General features: G+C 44.2%; 1 protein-coding gene and 5 non-coding genes across 6 annotated transcripts; all 6 read right to left on the bottom strand.

Moving 5' to 3' along the window:
- Positions 1-4,196: 4,196 nt before the first annotated feature.
- On the bottom strand, positions 4,197-8,402 carry LOC124702965 (eukaryotic translation initiation factor 3 subunit I-like; the record flags this gene model as incomplete). Its single annotated transcript, XM_047235148.1, is given in 8 exon segments — positions 4,197-4,398; positions 4,549-4,642; positions 6,013-6,092; positions 6,181-6,267; positions 6,966-7,055; positions 7,133-7,252; positions 7,762-7,889; positions 7,986-8,402. Coding segments are annotated over 7 exon segments (981 nt in total). The 3' UTR covers positions 4,197-4,398; positions 4,549-4,566.
- On the bottom strand, positions 4,807-4,887 carry LOC124704906. The gene has a single exon (XR_007003769.1). It is a non-coding gene; the product is annotated as a small nucleolar RNA U54 (small nucleolar RNA).
- On the bottom strand, positions 5,102-5,181 carry LOC124704912. Its single transcript, XR_007003775.1, has one exon. It is a non-coding gene; the product is annotated as a small nucleolar RNA U54 (small nucleolar RNA).
- Positions 5,339-5,418, bottom strand: LOC124704910. Its single transcript, XR_007003773.1, has one exon. It is a non-coding gene; the product is annotated as a small nucleolar RNA U54 (small nucleolar RNA).
- Positions 5,548-5,626, bottom strand: LOC124704916. Its single transcript, XR_007003778.1, has one exon. It is a non-coding gene; the product is annotated as a small nucleolar RNA U54 (small nucleolar RNA).
- Positions 5,831-5,912, bottom strand: LOC124704913. The gene has a single exon (XR_007003776.1). It is a non-coding gene; the product is annotated as a small nucleolar RNA U54 (small nucleolar RNA).
- Positions 8,403-16,999: the final 8,597 nt, after the last annotated feature.

Raw genomic sequence — 16,999 nt, 5'->3', positions numbered from 1 at the left:
AAGAGAAGCCCCGTTTTGGAGAACCTAATGTTGAAAAAAAAAAGGTCGGAAAGGAAAATGGGCCAAGGTTGATCCTTTTATGTGAATGTTGGTTCGTTGGTTATTTTGTGTTCTGCCAAGTTTGAGTAGTTTAGTTCTAACCATCATAAACATTAGTCGGTGATGGTAGTTTTTGATTCCTTTCCAGTTAGCACCTCTCAAATGTTGTAAACTTTAACTTTCTCTGTTGTTCCGCTATCTCTAATGATAGTGGAGCTCGTTCCTGTTTCTCGGGACATGTGTGAAAAAATGATGATATGCCAATCAACCTCTTCATTTGAACAGCACACATTATTTGTATGTTCATCTTCATGACTTATAAGGCGATGATATTTGGTTTGTGTCGTGCCGCACTACCGTGTGAGCCTGACAAAGACTATTATTTGTGTGGTCACATAAGCCCAAGCCGGTTTTGTGTAGAGGAAGCTTGGGTTTCATCGACTAAATTACAGGAGGATTTACCAATAAATCTAGACCTGGCTATTACTACATGAGCAGTTGCATTGCATTTTCTGCTAAAATGATTAAGGATTGCAATCGCGTGACGCAATTTCAGGGCGCGACCCAATGACAACCTTCCACGTGGCCATCCAAAAAAGAAAAATTATTCATCGTTGTAGCTTCCCACAATCGTGTGGTTGTATGTCCACCACACTTATACATGAAAACTCACGCGATGATTGAGCTAGACCTTCCCGATTGCCCCCACCATCGTGATATAGAGTTATTACTTCATTCCAGTTTGCCCATTGCCCCTGCAATATTCAATAACTTTCATAGAATCAGACTCAACTTTGACCGCATTAGTTGTGCTGCAACTGAATTTGCTAGCTCAGGACCATGAAGCATGGCTTGGGGCTCCACCATCGGAATCGACGCCGTGGGTAGTGGGTAGTCGCCGTTAGAAGGTCCAAATATCTATATTTATATTTTTTGGTACTTTTAAAGCTATTTCTACTATTGATGATTATTAATAGATCCATGAAAAAAATTACAAATAAAAAAAGTCATTTTTCTTATTTTTGGGTTATCACGGGATTCGGCCGAACCTGCCACCGCCAAGATTATTATTAAAAAAAAAAAACGGTTCGGAGCGGATTACTTAGGATTGGAACTATCTTGCCGAGTCCGGCCGCACCGAAGACGCGTACGCTAGGGCTCTCCTCCGCCCCGCCTTTATATACACAGGGACGCCGCCCCCGGTTCACGCAACCACCAAGAAATCCCGAAATCCCCAGCCATCAAACCCGACATCGAAATCGCTCGTCGCAGCGGGTCAGAGATCGGGACGATGGCAGCAAAGGAGGAGAACCCAAGCATCGAGGCGGAGGAGGCTGTCACCGGCGTGGCCATGGTTGAGAACGAGGACCAGGCTATCAGCGACACGAGAGTTGCAGTTGCAGCTGCGCCTCAGAAGGGGACGCCGGGCGCATGATTCTCTGAAGACGAGGATGCTGGAGATGAATACTCCGGCTGGAGCACGGAAGAGGAAGAGGAAGATGATCGTGACGATGATGAGATCCTCTCCGAAGCCGAATTCCAGTTGGCTTTGGACAGGCTAAACGCAAAGTACAACAGATTCATTGAGAGGCTCCGTGCTCGCAATAAAACATTGCGGACTAAGGATTATACCGCGGCTGATTTTCTCGATTCTGATGATGAAGAGGTCGTCCGTGACAACGCCTAAACTGTACCCGGTTCTCGTGTCTGCTATTGATCCATCCATGTTTTCATGATAGTGTCATCTTCTTGTTGAGTTAGCCTGCGGCCTTATATTGTACTGATGAACCAATGCTATGCCGATCATTTACTGTGCTGCAACTGTGTTCTCTATTGATGCAATCTTTTGCCTTCACAAGACAGCCCTTTCTGGGTTGGCTGATTGAGGAATCTTACGTAAAATGTGATGCTTTGACTACCTAAAGCATTGTTTCTTTTAGAACACCATTTCCGGTGGGTGTTCTTTTTTCTCTGATGCAGCTTCATTATTTGTAGTTCTTAGACGACAGTTAGCTTGTCTCTGAATATTCCAGTGCAGTTTCATCAACACATCAGACCTAAGAGAGGGAAAACAACAGTTCCTACTTCTAGAAATAAAACAGTAGAACTGTTAGGGCAGAGTAATCTTGACAATGAAGGGCCCTCAGTCCCTCACAGCATGTCACTGGCGAAACATCTAGCGATGATGAAATGGCAGTACTCCACTTTTATATATGAGGCCACCAGCCCACCACACATTTTCAGGTAGAAGTTTGGTTAATAATTTGGTAAATAAAATACCTCCTCCTCCGTATCTAGATAAAGTTGAGGCATCTATTTTTAGATAGAGGAAGTATGAGATATATATCACGAAAAATATAACATTAAATCCATATTTTAAAGATGTTCTCAGCAATATGTTTTTGGTGACATAAAATTTTGTTGGTCAAATTAGTAGTTAAAGTTTTGCATCAGAATACTTAGTGGCGTTATGTATAAAAACAAAGGGTAACAACTGTTATAGTAATTGTTCTGTTGTACTATTCATCATGATGCTTGTATCCTGCAATAGGATATTGTAACACAACTTGATTACTCGACTATGGTGGCCAATCATCATACTTCCAAGAAGCCTTTAGGCTGCTCATAGTGGGGAGTAACTTAGACTAGTAACATATGTCATGTTACTAGTCTAGGTTACTACCTTCATACTCCCTCCGTTCTGTTTTATTCTACATCCTGGGTCCGTTTTTTGTTCGCATATAGTCTGCATCTTACGGTAGGAAACGTGTTGTTTTCATCCAGCTGGTTAATTAATCAGGACAATTAAGGCACCTATCCCATCCTAGCATTGAGTCCACGACCATCCTCAACTTGTTCTCATCCACTCCGTCCCTCTCGCACCTCGTCTCTGCCCGTCCTCCCCTCGTTTTCTTCCCGCGAGATCTCCTCGACTTCGTGGGGGCATCAATGGCTCGTGGGGCATATAATCCGGTGCCTCCTCCTACTCCAGGTTCGGCGGAGTATGCTAGAGAGAAGGAAAGGGAGGGATGGAGCCGACCGAGTTCCAGATCGGACGAGGCGGACGACGCCCTCGCCTTGAGGTGGCCGGTGGGTTTCGGCTGCGGCAGGGCGGGCGGCGCGCTGGACTGGAGAGGGGTGGTGGGTCTCGGGAGCTTCGGGGCGGGCGGCGCCCTGTATTGGAGGAGGCAGGTGGATCCCAGCAGCGGCGGGGCGGGCGGCGCCATGGACCGGAGCTTGCAGGTGGCTTTCGAGAAGTTGATGCGGATGGGCGGGCGGCTCGGCCGTTGCGCCTAGCAGTAGTTCGAGGCGTCAATTTTGCCCCGGACACCCAAGATCCTAATGCCGAAGAGGAAACCATGGGCTATGTTACTCCCACTATGAGCAGTCTTAGTGCAACGGAATAGGTTACGGCACTCCCCAGTCCCCACGAGATCAACTGGGTACAGTAGAGTAGACCTGACGATGATTTACCAATTAACCATTCAAATATCTCTGGATGTTCTGCTTATTTTATTTGCTTATTTCTCCACGGAGAGCTGGTTATTGTGGAAGGATGCAACAGACTATGCAGATGGAGCACGTTGAGTTTCCAACGCAATGTAACAAGGCGCCAGATTATTTAGGTGGTGCCATTGTGATCATGATTCTATGGGAGTTTAAAGTTGAGCCATGTTCCATTCGATCTGGATAGTTGGTTTGAGATTTAGATCAGAGAAGAGGAGAATCAGAGTTGAGAGCAGAGTGAAGTCAGTTCAGACTACTGCAGTTTCAGCACAGAGTAGTTTGGAAGACGAACAATTTGGGCACGCAATACCTCAGCTCTCTTCTCCTTCAGCCTCGCCTCTCTCACGCTGCAGCTGGCAGGAATTGGCGCCAAGGGAGAAGGGGAATAGGGTGATATGACTGAAAGGAATTGGTGAAGATTTGTCATGTTACCAGTTGTAATTGATGTTGAACACAAAATAATGTAATGTATAACCAGTGCTTGCTTCAAAGTACAGCAATGCAAAATTAAAAAGTATTCTTTGGCTTTCAGGATAGATATAATAACCCAGGCACAGAGAAGAAATCTTGGGGGACGTCCCTACTTCACACCTCGGTAACAAAGCTGTGCAAAGTGTCTTCAAGTATAGACATGTTCAGCAGAACAGGCATCAAATCAAAACAGAGTTTTTCCGATAATAAACACAAACGGTACAGGAACACTATGTCGCCAATTTAAGCAGATCTCCATCGCCCATTCATAATATGCTACTCCAACTACATAGTAACCATCCAACAAAGTAAGTTTTCAAAAACTGAGCTAAAAAAAGCTATGTTCTCTCCAGGGGACGAGGGAGGTCTCTCAGCTGCAGCCTGAAAAGAGGTAACAGTGTAATCAAAGGGCTGAAGCAGAAGGGATATTTGGTAACACAATAAAAGATAATATGGCGAGAACAAACAAAACGTGGTAACAAAAAGTATAATCAAGTTGCAAACCTGGCCAAGAAAGGGACATAGTCATACCTCAGCTGATTTAGAAGATCACATCTTGATGTTGAAGTACTCAGGATCAAAATGGTGCAGCCTTACATACCCATCCTCACCACCACTCGAAAAGCTACAAATATTACATGGGAAAAAACAGTTCGTTAAAATTGGAATACATAAAAGACACAAGAGATAACAAGGGAAGTTCAGAGAGAACTGGAACCAAATTCTCCGAAGTATTTGGAGAAAGATAAATTAGACACAATAAAAAAAAACTAAAAAAGGAGGACCGGTAGCTCTCATAAATTTATTTTACAACAACACATTCAGAATAGCGTATATAACCAAAATGCATTTGGTTGAAATCACTGAGCTGCCAAAACCATCAGACACGTGAAGAATAAAATAGTACAAGATAAAATCAAAACAGAATATACAAGAAAGCATGATCATTGACAGCTATAACAGGCTAGATCTTCGAAAGCAAATTTTTGGTGAACGATCAAAACAGAATGTGGTACAAGAAAAAATTGATCATTGATAGCTATAACAGGCTAGATCTTCAAAAGCAAAATTTTGGTGAACAAGTAGCTCTCATATCCAACTTTTCATCTAAACAAGGTCAGTATAGCGTATATTGCCAATGTAATTGGCTCTAATCACTGAGCAACATATTAGTAAACATGACAAAATAGGGCTGTTTAACAAGAAATGAAGTGAAAAGAGAAGACCCCAGAACACAAAAGAGACAGCAGCAAAATAGGGAGGACAGAGCAAAACACAAAACGGAAGGCAACTAGATGAGGACTGAGGATTACTCACATGTAGCTCTCATATTCAATTTTTCATCAAAAGAAGGTCTGTATAGCGTATATTGCCAATGTAATTGGCTCTAATCACTGAGCAACATATTAATAAACACAACAAGAATGGTTTAACAAGATAGAAAGTGAAAAGGGAACGTCAAGATTGGGAGGATGGGTAAAGACACAAACAGAAGACAATAAAATGGCGATTGGGGATTACTTCACATGTAACTCTCATATTCAATTTCTCATCAAAATAGGTCAGTATAGCGTATATTGCCAATGCATATGGCTCTAATCACTGAGGTACATATTGAAAAATGTAACAGAAGAGACAGCGATTCGACAAGATAAAATGTGGGACGAGAGGGTATTAGAACATCAAGAAGAAATATGTCAGGTGAAGAAGATGCAACAAATAAACAAGAGGTGAGAAAACTGTAGGCTTAATCTACAAGATAAATAAATTTGAAATACAACATGGGGTCCATATAAAATTAAATATCAGGATATGCTCTCATAAAATTTGATGACATCCTAAAGACTCAGAATAGCGTATATCGCCATGAATCTACATGGCTTAATCATTGAGCAGATTGGCATACAAAAAGAGTAACAGAGGTATATCACAAACTCAAAAGGAAGTGGCAAGATGTGTAAGAAATGCACATGCAACATTAGAATAAGTAATTACCTCCGACCATCAGGATTAAATGCCAATGCATTGATTGGTCCAAAATGCCCTTTAACACCACCAATTTCTTCTTCTAAAATCTAAATAACAAAGTCACATGGTAACAGCCACATTATAATGTGCATACAGAAAGTAACTTCACATAGAATGTCAAAAAGTATAATTCACCTTGTGGAAAAATTTAGCCTCAAATTTGCCCGCACGGCGGTCTGTCATAGTCACGTTCATAGCATCTTGCCCACCTCCAATAACCACCTGACAACGGAAGAAAAACATAATGTTAGAGAAGCCAAAAACAAATGAGTTGGCCAGAATAACAGAATGTGCCACAATGTGCTTTAGTTGTGCCACAATGTGCTTTAGTTGTGCCACCTAGTTCAGCATCAAGCATGCAGTGGGATAAGCTTTGAAAAGAACATGACTTAGATGCTGACAAATTAAGACAGTAAGAAATACTTGCACCAGTGTTACTAACAGTTTACATATTTGAGAAAACCAACAGGACTACCTAGTAATGAAGAACCATAGCCTTAACCCATGGACATGTAAATTTCTGTGCATTGACCATTCACCCACTAACAAGGAAAATTTCTGTGCCACATAACACAAATACGATGGAGCCTTTGATAAACTTGGTTTCACTAAACTACAGCAAGAATCGAGGTATGGAAATAGATGAGCAGGACATAATCAAACTTCAAGAAATAAATCAAAGGAACATACAGACATAGAATTCTATCCAACTTCAAGAATAAATCAAAGGAGTGGTCGCAAAGTGCACACTCGGAATAAATTAATAGCCGTTCCCAGCCTCATAATTACCCGAAGAAAAATATGTTAGATAATAGAAGACCCATAATTCAAGACAAACCATGTGTTTATATGGCAAAACATTCGCAAGAACAAACTAACATTGGCATAGATAAGAAAAAAAGAATGATACATGAGCATACATGGTCAAGGGTAGGAGATATGTCGACAGCATTAACCGGTCGCTCCGTGACGTATGTCTTTATCAGGGTCAGTGTTCTTGCATCCCATAGCTAGCCACAAAACAGATGTCAGAAAATCCGTACAACAGTGAAATATGAACATGTTATTAGGACAGCAATCTCGTCACCTTAGCAGATTTATCCAAGGAACCTGTAAGGAAATGAGACCAATCTGCAGACTTTGACAGTGAACTAATTGCTTTCTGATGTCCCTCCTCCTTGCCTGACTCCTTCAGCAGTTTTCCGGTCTAAAGGGCAAGAGAAAATAGAACGTAAATGCATTGTCATAAAAAGTTGAGAAAGAGCATGCCCATATTGACTGCATTAGACAGCTGTATGCAGAACATGGGGGGGGGGGGGCAAAATGGCTACATCACATAGCAAGATAATGTCCATATAGTTCCTATACGGATGAAGTACCAAGTAGGGTATCCTATTAGTTCCTTCATCCATTCTAGCAAAGATGCCACAGAAAGCATTGCGTTCTAGGAAGAATATTCTAGCAAGACTGGATCAAGAACTAAGTAGTAGTCACCCAGGAATGTGGCCAGACATATAGGTATTAACTGCCTGCTGTGTTAACTAAAGGTGTAATGCTGGCAATAAGAGACTTGAATCAGCAACAAAGGTAACTGGGATCACGCATTACTACTGCTGAATAATATCAGCGGGCTATCTACAGCCATTACCTCAACAAGCATGCAACAGCATTTCCACATTTCTGCACCGATAAGTACTAATGGTCAGCAGGACTCACCTCAGAGTCCCAGATGCGAATGGTTGCATCCTCACCAGCGGTGATGATTGTCCGGTTCCCCGGTCCCCACACGGCCCTGTTAATCCTCCCGGTGATACCAGAGATCACGAGTGCGGACTCATCCGTCTCTGCAAAACGCCAACAGACACTTCAAAAACCTCACATCGCAGTAGTAGACATGTAAAGACTTCCAACCGGATATTACGGAGGAGAATGAGCCATACGGTCTTGGAGGTCGTCGGCGATCCGCTTGACCTGCGCGGTGGGCATGTTCCCCATGAAGCTGTCGGTGGTGATGACGGCGAGGTGGTCGCCGATGGCGAAGTCGACGGAGCGCGCGGGGGCGTCGAACCTGAAGGTGAAGAGCTCCCTCCCGGTCTTGACGTCCCAGAGCTTGGCGGTCTGGTCGGCGCTGCCGGTGATGAGGCGCGTGGAGTGGCGGGAGACGTCGCAGGACCACACGGCGCCGTTGTGGCCGCGGTAGGTGCCGAGGCGGTCGCCGTTGTCGGCGAACCAGACGGTGGGGGTGTGGTCCTTGGCGCAGGAGAAGAGCAGGTCGCCGTCCCGGTTGTACTTGAGGAACGTGAGCGGGCGCTCGTGCCCCTTCATGAGAATCGGCCTCATCTCGCCTCTTGCTGCTGCTCGCCGCCGCCGCCGCCGCCGGAAAGGAAGGAGGAGGGTAGGGTTAGGGCAGCTGGATCGTGCGTTGCGGCGGAGCGAGAAACCCTAGCTGCGCGTGGACAAGGGGATTTTGTGTGGCACGGGAAACCAGTGCGGTTATTGGCCGTCTTAAGCACGTTGCTTGGGCCGGGTCTGGCCCAAACAAGAATAACGGGCTGGCTCAAATACGGCCTACATTCATGGTTTTAGTTTCATGGTACTGGCTTTTTTTTTCTGAATCCATTGTCTAGTCCTCATCCTGCAATGCCAATAGATCTGCATCAGTTAAATTTTGTAGGTGTAAACAAGCACAATCGTAGGGGACTCATTATGGTCGGTGGTTTTGGCTGGAACAAATCAACTGGTTGAAGATGACCTTCTGGTTGAACCTGCTAAAAAAACTGCAGCTAGCACCTCACATGTTTATATACGCAGTTAGGACTTGAAGTGCAAAGAGGCTAATGAGATAAAAACAAATCTACTCAGGGCAAGTACTCAATTGAGCAGGAAGATATACTATATCGTAGAATACTTTCATACAAAAGATGAAAGTGTATTAGGGCATGTACAATATGGACGCTTAGCCCAGGCGTCAGGGTACTAATCGTTGCAGTTATGCCAATTCTTGCTTGCGTCACTACTTAAAGTCGCGTCGGGGCTAGGGGCTCATTTTCTTTAGCGCAAAGGTAGCTTGATGTGCAGTGTACGCTAGCTAAGCAAACTGAATAAGCGCTTTGCGTTGCATAAGGGCGCTTGGCTCATAAATCTAGGTTTATTAGATTTTTCTTTTCGCACAAGCGTCCAACTTAGCGCCCCGGGCGTTGTACATGCTCTTAAAGACATATTTGGTCACACTAAATTGTGTAGTGTTATAACAAAAGCAACAACATTACGCATCACATAGCTGTACATATTAATGCTTGAGAGCATCAAATTTACTACTTTGTTTTACACGGGCATAAAAATTTTCTTTTCCCCCACAAAACTTGTGTGCAAACATAGAATGTACATATGTGCCTACATAATTTTTGTTTCAACTTTTACATTTTAAAATGTGTTTTCACACAATAGGTTCATATGCACCTTGAGCCGAATTGGGTTCTGATGTGTCCTGTGAATAATATAGAAGTTCTGAGATGCTACTGTCATTGCGGGCGTCCTATAAATTACGAAATAGAATTTTTTTTAAAAAAGTTGTCAAACATATGTGTTTAACTAATGTGAATGTTAATTCATTTTGGTTGTGCGAGAAATCACATATCATGTTAATAAACTGGTACCAAAGCTAGACATTACTCTTTATCTGAAGAAGAAGCTTGTCCATTTTTATAAAAAATTACACGCAATACATTGGTTTTAGCGTCCGAAAGGGTGGAAAGCATTATGTGAAGAACACTTCCATAATACAACACAGGCCATTTTCTGTTCCCATCAAGGCATATGGACTAACCGTAATTCTGTTTTCAAGTATGATCATTTTCATATTCATTAATGACTACAGTTATTAGGAGCCCGTGGTGAAGATAAAAGAGAAGATACATTCAAATATAGTACGCCTGAATCACAATGTGGTTGCAATGCGCACATGAAAATAAGTTATAGGAACGGATTTTATCAGGTATATGAATTTGAAGAGACACATAACAAGCAATCGCAACCAACACGAGGATCTAAAAGAGAAAAATATCTAGTCGCTACATGGATTTGTACAGAATGTTCATGAAAATAGCTTCTCGTGCCATTGTGTCTGATAAATCATACAATAAGTATTGTAAAGCTAAGACATGTGTGTAGCTTTCTTTATGTCTTGCAGGACTGGATTTCCAAAACACAATGAGTGGCTTGCCAAACCAATAGGTATACATGCCAAGGAGGAGGCTGTCCGATGATCAAGAAGATCTCTACAACCTGAAATCACCTCAATGATTTAGAGATGCCTCGCTTGTTTGCATGCAAAATTAATTTTACTAACATTTATCAATTGTAATTTTTATAGGATTATTTAGAGTTTAATGTAGAAAATGGATCGCGTGTGTGCAAAGTGTGGTGACAACAGACTTTGTGCATGTTACCAGGTGGTTCACTACCCGGAGTTCACATTATTAAGTAGAGTTCACGTTATTAAGTGGCAGATCTACGGGTTTCTTCATTGTGCTATAGTTCTGCCTAAATTAACACAAATAAGTCCATATTACACCTCTAAACTTGTTGGAAAGTTTATATTACAACCCTTTTGTTTAATTGGTCTACGTTACAACCCTTAACTCTCAACACCGTTCAAGATATGCCCCTCTGTTTACCTTATCTGATTTTGACCATGGAATTGACTGGTTTTCATAGCGAGTCATCATTTCCCATCATGATTCTCTCCTATCTCCCGCGTTCCTTATGAGAGGCAAAAGAGATACCACGGTGCTACATAGCACCACTGTCGGCCAACCTCCCCTCACTGAGGTTTAACTGAACGGTAGAAAAGGCCCGACGGGGTCGTCATCGCAATGTGTTTTCCTCTTCTTGTTCAGTGCTTATCATCGTCTTACATGTCGGAGATGCATGGGCGGTCTTGCTTGACCATTGTGCATCCATCCGGGTGCCGAGTGACAAAGGATTAACTTGCCAAGCAGATCTCGAAGGTTCAGCCGATAAGGTGCTCGGCAAAGTAAAAAACTAGGGTTTGTGGATAGTAGATTCGATATATTCTTTACCCCTTGGCTCCGCTTTATATAGGAGGGAGAGCCGAGGGATCTTCTTGTCATACAAGTTACAAATTTCGGGAGGCTCTCTGGCTCTCTCCCGTATAATTACATGACTCTCGACTCCTAATATAACTCTAACTTCCATATCGATGTTTGTTGGGATTCTGGGCCTTGAAAGCTTCGGGTCGTGGGCCTCCAGATAACCTCGGGCACCTTATTCGGCAGGCCCATCCGGGATTTTGTTTGAATCATAGAATCGAGCAAAATCTTCGACGTAGAATCAAACTATATCTTTCTATACCGATAAGTCGAAGATTTCTGTTTTAGCGTCCATTTTGTATAGGGATACTGGTAAATGGGGCTGGTTCATCTGACGGATCAGGTACCAGTTAACTGCTCTTGTGGCAAACCCGCAGAAACCTACTTCGAGCCCAAGTCCCTGGACTTGAACTCGGGATACTGGTGTAACTCGACACGTGCCGCTTAAGGACTTACCGTAAATCGAATCCCAGACATGTTTTATCGAGTACCTCACGTGTCCGCTAGGATTTTTCTTCGTATCTGTTGATACGGATAAAGTAGTAGAGTGCATTCGGGTGCGATACCACGCCACACAGGACGGATCCTGGGGACTTACATTCGTAAAGTTTTATGGCATCCAGAGTTTTTACAGCGGCGGACGCGCTCTGGGAATATTTTGTCGAGTGCCTTTATCGGCTGCTGAAGTTGCCAATTTCTCTGAGTCACTAAATGACAATATATTGATCTCCGGATGGGAGTACATGACGAGTTATGTATAACCCGAAGATGTACGATGAAAACGTCTTATCCGTTCTTCTATGTTGTCTTGTTTTTTCTTCTTCATAATTCATCGGGTGCGAAACCAGCGCTCCCGATGGGAATAGCCCCCGAGGCTACAGTCGAGTGTTTGCACTTGGCTGTAGGCTCAACTTTTATTATTTTTTACCAACTCTATATTTTTGTCTTCCGCATTATCCTCTTATCAGAAGTATAGACAATACTTCTCACAAGAGTAGCCCCCGAGCATATGACCAGATGCTTGCATTTGATCATAGGCTCGTGATACTTCTCTCTTTGAATACCCGATATTTTCTTTGCCATTATATTTTGTTAACGCAGTCGAAGCTTTCTTTGAGTGACGTCGCTGCTGACGATGGCCACGATACCCACCTTGGAAAGCCACGACTTATGTCACCTCACTGGGGCGTGGGTCCAAAGTTCTGCGCCATCGACACCTCGCGCAAGTGGGCGACACACGTCCTCCGTAATTTCCGGCACGCGCGCAGTAACTTTCGTCCAGTAATTTCAGACTGATAAGACCGTTTTACCCTTTTGGACACGCGTAAGGCTGGAAACTCTTCCCCTTTTCATCCAACGGCACGGCGGATCAAATTCTCGCTATAAATTCACCGCGTCGTCTCATTCATCCCCTTCGCCGCGCCGCACATCTACTTTTCTCTTTCTTTCTCCGCCATTGTCATCCCCAAGCTTCTTGCGCTCTTGCTTCATGTCGTCCTACTCTTCCACCAAAACACTCCCCATGACTCCACGCACGAAGCTTCTGAAGCACAAGGCTCCGGGAACTGACGCCCCGGTGGAGAAGGCTCGGGTCTCTGGCTGGGAGTGGTCCAAGATCTCCGCCCAGGACCAGAAAATGCTGAAGAAACTAGGCCTGCTGAAGACGCGGGAATCACTGAAGTTTCCCAGAGATGAAAGCTTCCCTCATCCTCCTATTGGATTCCGGGTAACATTCATCAACTTCCTCATCCGCGACCTTTCCACTCCTATCCATTAATTTCTTCGTGGTCTTCTTTTCATCTACGGGATCCATCTACATCAGCTGACCCCGAATTCTCTCCTCCACATTTCCATTTTCATTACTCTCTGCGAGTGTTTCCTCGGCATCCATCCTTATTGGGGCATGTTGAGGCGCATTTTCTATCTCCGGCGCAACAACTCTAGGAACATCGTCTACAATGTAGGTGGCGTTTGCATATGCGTAAGCCCGACGTTGATTATTTCGACGTGAAATTCTCTGACTCTGTCCAAGGTTGGCGCAAGAGATGGCTATATATCCAGGACGAGTGTATCATCTCTCAGGAGTATGGTATCGCGCTGTTTGAAGTTGACGAAGAAATTCAAAGGCGCGGATCGTGGGGACACAGGGGCCACTGCCCAAGAAAAAGCGGCCACTGAAGCTCTGATGAATCGCATCCATCAAATCCAAAACACCGACGGAGAAGAACTCTCGGGTGTACAAATAACCGCCTACTTCCTTAGAATCCGGGTGCGGCCACTACAAGCTCGCAAAAACCCTCTTTGGATGTACTTAGGGGCTAAAGATCTCGACCGTTTGTCCAAGGACCTTTCTTTGAAGGACTTGGAGAAGCTCATCCGATGTTTTACCTCTTTGAGCAAAAAACACGAAATTCCTTCATCTTGCCGCGTGGAGCCATACAGTGCTTCCCACGCTCTTCCCGAAGTAAGTGTTTCTTTTGGGTTAAGTTCTCCATTTCTATCGGTTGCCGTTGTTTTTTCTCGTGTTGTCAATTTCTTTTCTTTGCTTTGTGCTTTGCAGGACCACCAAATTCTCTATTCTCTTCCCTCACTCCCTGAAGGTGGAGAGGTAGATGGGCGAGTCGTTGTCACTGACGATTCGCAAGAATCCTCTCTTCCTAAGAGTGAAGGCGCGGAATCTTAGAAATCCGCGGGTTCCACCGAAAAAAGAAACTGGGTCAGAGCAACAATCTGAGTCTAGTCATTCCGTCTCTCCTCCTCTTGCCACTTATCCTGGGTGCAAGACGAAGAGAAACGAAGTCGAAGATTCCGGCGCCTCCAAGCCTGCTGAACAACCTACCGAAGAATCTTCTCCAGAAGATGAGGGTGCCTTCGACCCCTTCGATGATGTTGGCGCTGTTAGCTCGTGAGTTACTTTTATTTTTGTCTTTCCCTATCTTTTTTCCTTTGGTAATCTCATATTTTGCCTTACTGCTATATTGATAGCTCTGAGGAAAAAGTAGAGGAGGAAGAACTCGCAGCTCATGGCACGGCTCGTACGAGCACGTCTAATACCATGGTTCTTTCTGAGGAGCACCGCACTGCTGCGGAAACTTCGCCTCCCCCACAACAAAACACGGAAGCATCAATTCCCGTGCCCAGTCCCCGAGCGCCTCTGCCGAAGAAAGCAAAAACTGGGGTTGGTATTACTCAAGAGATTGTCACGGGGAGTACTTCGTCTCCTTTGCTGGACGATGTAATTAAGTTCCCTTTTCCCCCGGTTTGCCATTTTGCTTTGTTTGTCTATTTTTCCTATTTCTGCCGATGTTTTTCACCTTTGTCGAGTTTCCTTCCTCTGACGATGTTATTTCTAGCTTGTTGTTTCTTGACATCCCTTGATGAAGGATCTCATCAGCGTGGGCTCCCAATTTATTGGGTTCCGTGATGAAGCCGCCACTTTGAAAGGTAAAACCGCATGGTTCCTTAAATATTTTCTATTTCTGCCAAGTCATTGTTTACCTTCTAACGAGGATTCTTTGCCTTCTAATCTCCTCTTCAGAACGTGCTGATGCGCTGGAGGCCAAGCTTAAATCCAGCGAAACGGCTCGCAAGAAAGCCGAAAAAGATGATGCTGTTGTCGAGGGTCTCCACCAGAGACTCAAGACTGCTGAGGATGCTTTGAGCGAGAAAGAGGCCCATCAAATCGAGCGTGAAGATGCCATAGTGGCGCGCTTTGACACGCAGAGCCGAAGATTCACTAGTAAGTTGTTACGGCACTTGCCTTTTGCTTCTGCCTTTATTTGTGTGGTTATCTCCAATGTTGACGAACTCGTTGTTTCCTCCAGCAGAGCGGATGGGTGAAGAATATACTTTACACGAAGAGACCGAGGATCGTATTCTCGATGCTCTCTCCATTCTTGAACTAAACGGTGACTTGGCGCACACCAACATTTCCAATGCCCGGGCCGCGTTTAAGCGCATCTTCCCCCATTTCTTCCCCAAGGAGACGCAGCCGGAGATTTTCTCTGAACTCGTCCAACGCTTCCTGGCGAAGGAAGATCCTGCTTTGGCCCATCGTCAGTGCAGCCTGAAGATTGGAGTCGAGGGGATCATCACCTTGGAGCGCCGCGCCGGCGAAGTTGGACTCGGGTGAAGGCTGGCACTCCCCAAGGACTGAACAAGGAAAAATGGAAGGCTCTGGTGAGGGACGCCAAGCCCCAGTCGAAGAAAATCATCGCCTATCTTGATCTGAAGTCTGCTGCGTCCGCTAGCACTGCCAGGACGGAGGTCAAGTAGACCAACCCGTGTCTATTTTTTTATTTCCTTTTGTAGTTGTCGCTTTCTTTTGTTACTCGCGACAATGCATGTCGGCTCGCTAGGAGTCCCCTTTTGTAAGGACCCTCTTTTATGTAAATGTATTAAATGTTAATGAAAACGTGTTCCTTGCTGAATGATTGATGTCGATATTTCTTTCTTCCAGTTGATTTTTGATAACTATACCGAAGCTACGGAACCTTCCAATGCTTCACCCGCTACTTCTCATTTTGCGAGAGCTCATGTCGGTGTTTTCTTGGACGATTCTTCGTGCGCTGACTCAATTCATCAAGAACTAGCCGATCTTCGACAGCAACTCCAAGCTATAGGAAACAGGCTGTGATAGTCATGGACCAGTCTCGTAAATCCTCGGATCATGAACAAGCTGATCTTCGGCAAGCACAAGAGGCTCTGGAATTGAAAGAATCTGCTGTTGCCGATGCCTTACGGGCTATAAGTGTGAGGATTATATGCTTGACCTGATGATTGATGCAAGTCAAGATATGGCGGGTATGTTACGCTTTATCCTTCCTTTTCCTTGACATTATTTGTATCCCTTCTCACATTTTGTTGTTTCCCTTGTTGCATATAGCTTCATTTCTGGATGTTGTCACCAAAGAACAGCGCGTTAATGCGCGAGTCGAAGTCCTTCTTCGACTTGCCAAACAGACGACATTGACTTCTGGGCGGACGAAGGTCTCGCACTCGCCGAATCGTTCGGTTCCATGATCGAGCTGCTCAAGTCCGGGAATTCCGTGATTTCTTCGGCAGTACTTTGGCCATGGTGTATAACGCTCTATTTCCTCGAAACCCTCAGCCTGCAAATCTTACTGAGCTGATGAATAAATTCAAAGATGTGGAGAGTATCCACGACTTTGTAAAGGCTCGGATGGTGGCCGGTGCAAAGTTTGCTCTAATTTGGTTGAGGGTCTGTCATTCCAAATTGGACTTCAACAATCTCTTCAACATTTTTGACCGCAAGACGTCGAAGAGGAGGGTGAACATTGACAAACACAATGAAGTTGTATCGCCTGTAGCCGAAAAAATGATCGATGAGTTTCTTCGGTCGATGCTGCTTTCTTCACAGATCTTCGGTATGATGACTCGACGCAGATTGTTCGCGCTGCCAGGGAGAACATAACCATAGATAGATTTATATAGAAACTATTTTTCTCTTTTCTCGATGTATTTGATCTGAGCCGAATATATTTGTAAGTCATATATATTGTAACTATTATTGCGAGACTTATGTGAAGTCAAGACAAAATTTGTGTTTTTTCCTTGAAGCCCCCAAGTATTTTGGCTGGCATGTCTATCTTTATTGTTCGTGAGGTTAATTTTATGGAACCAAGGCGTATAAATTGAGATATGTATTGAAGTCGAGTATTTTTTTGTGAATTTGTCGGTTACGAGCCCCCGAGTCTTGTTTTGCGAAAAAGATATATGCCATCACTATTTTTATTATATTACAGCATCGCAAGCCCGTCTTATTAAAAACCTTTCAGCCCCACTCGGTGTCCTAAAAGGAAAAGAGTGCGTCTGAAAACTTG

This window comes from Lolium rigidum, chromosome 3, assembly GCF_022539505.1.
Source record: "Lolium rigidum isolate FL_2022 chromosome 3, APGP_CSIRO_Lrig_0.1, whole genome shotgun sequence".
Taxonomy (NCBI): Eukaryota; Viridiplantae; Streptophyta; class Magnoliopsida; order Poales; family Poaceae; genus Lolium; species Lolium rigidum.
This window is presented reverse-complemented; position numbering and strand designations above follow the sequence as displayed.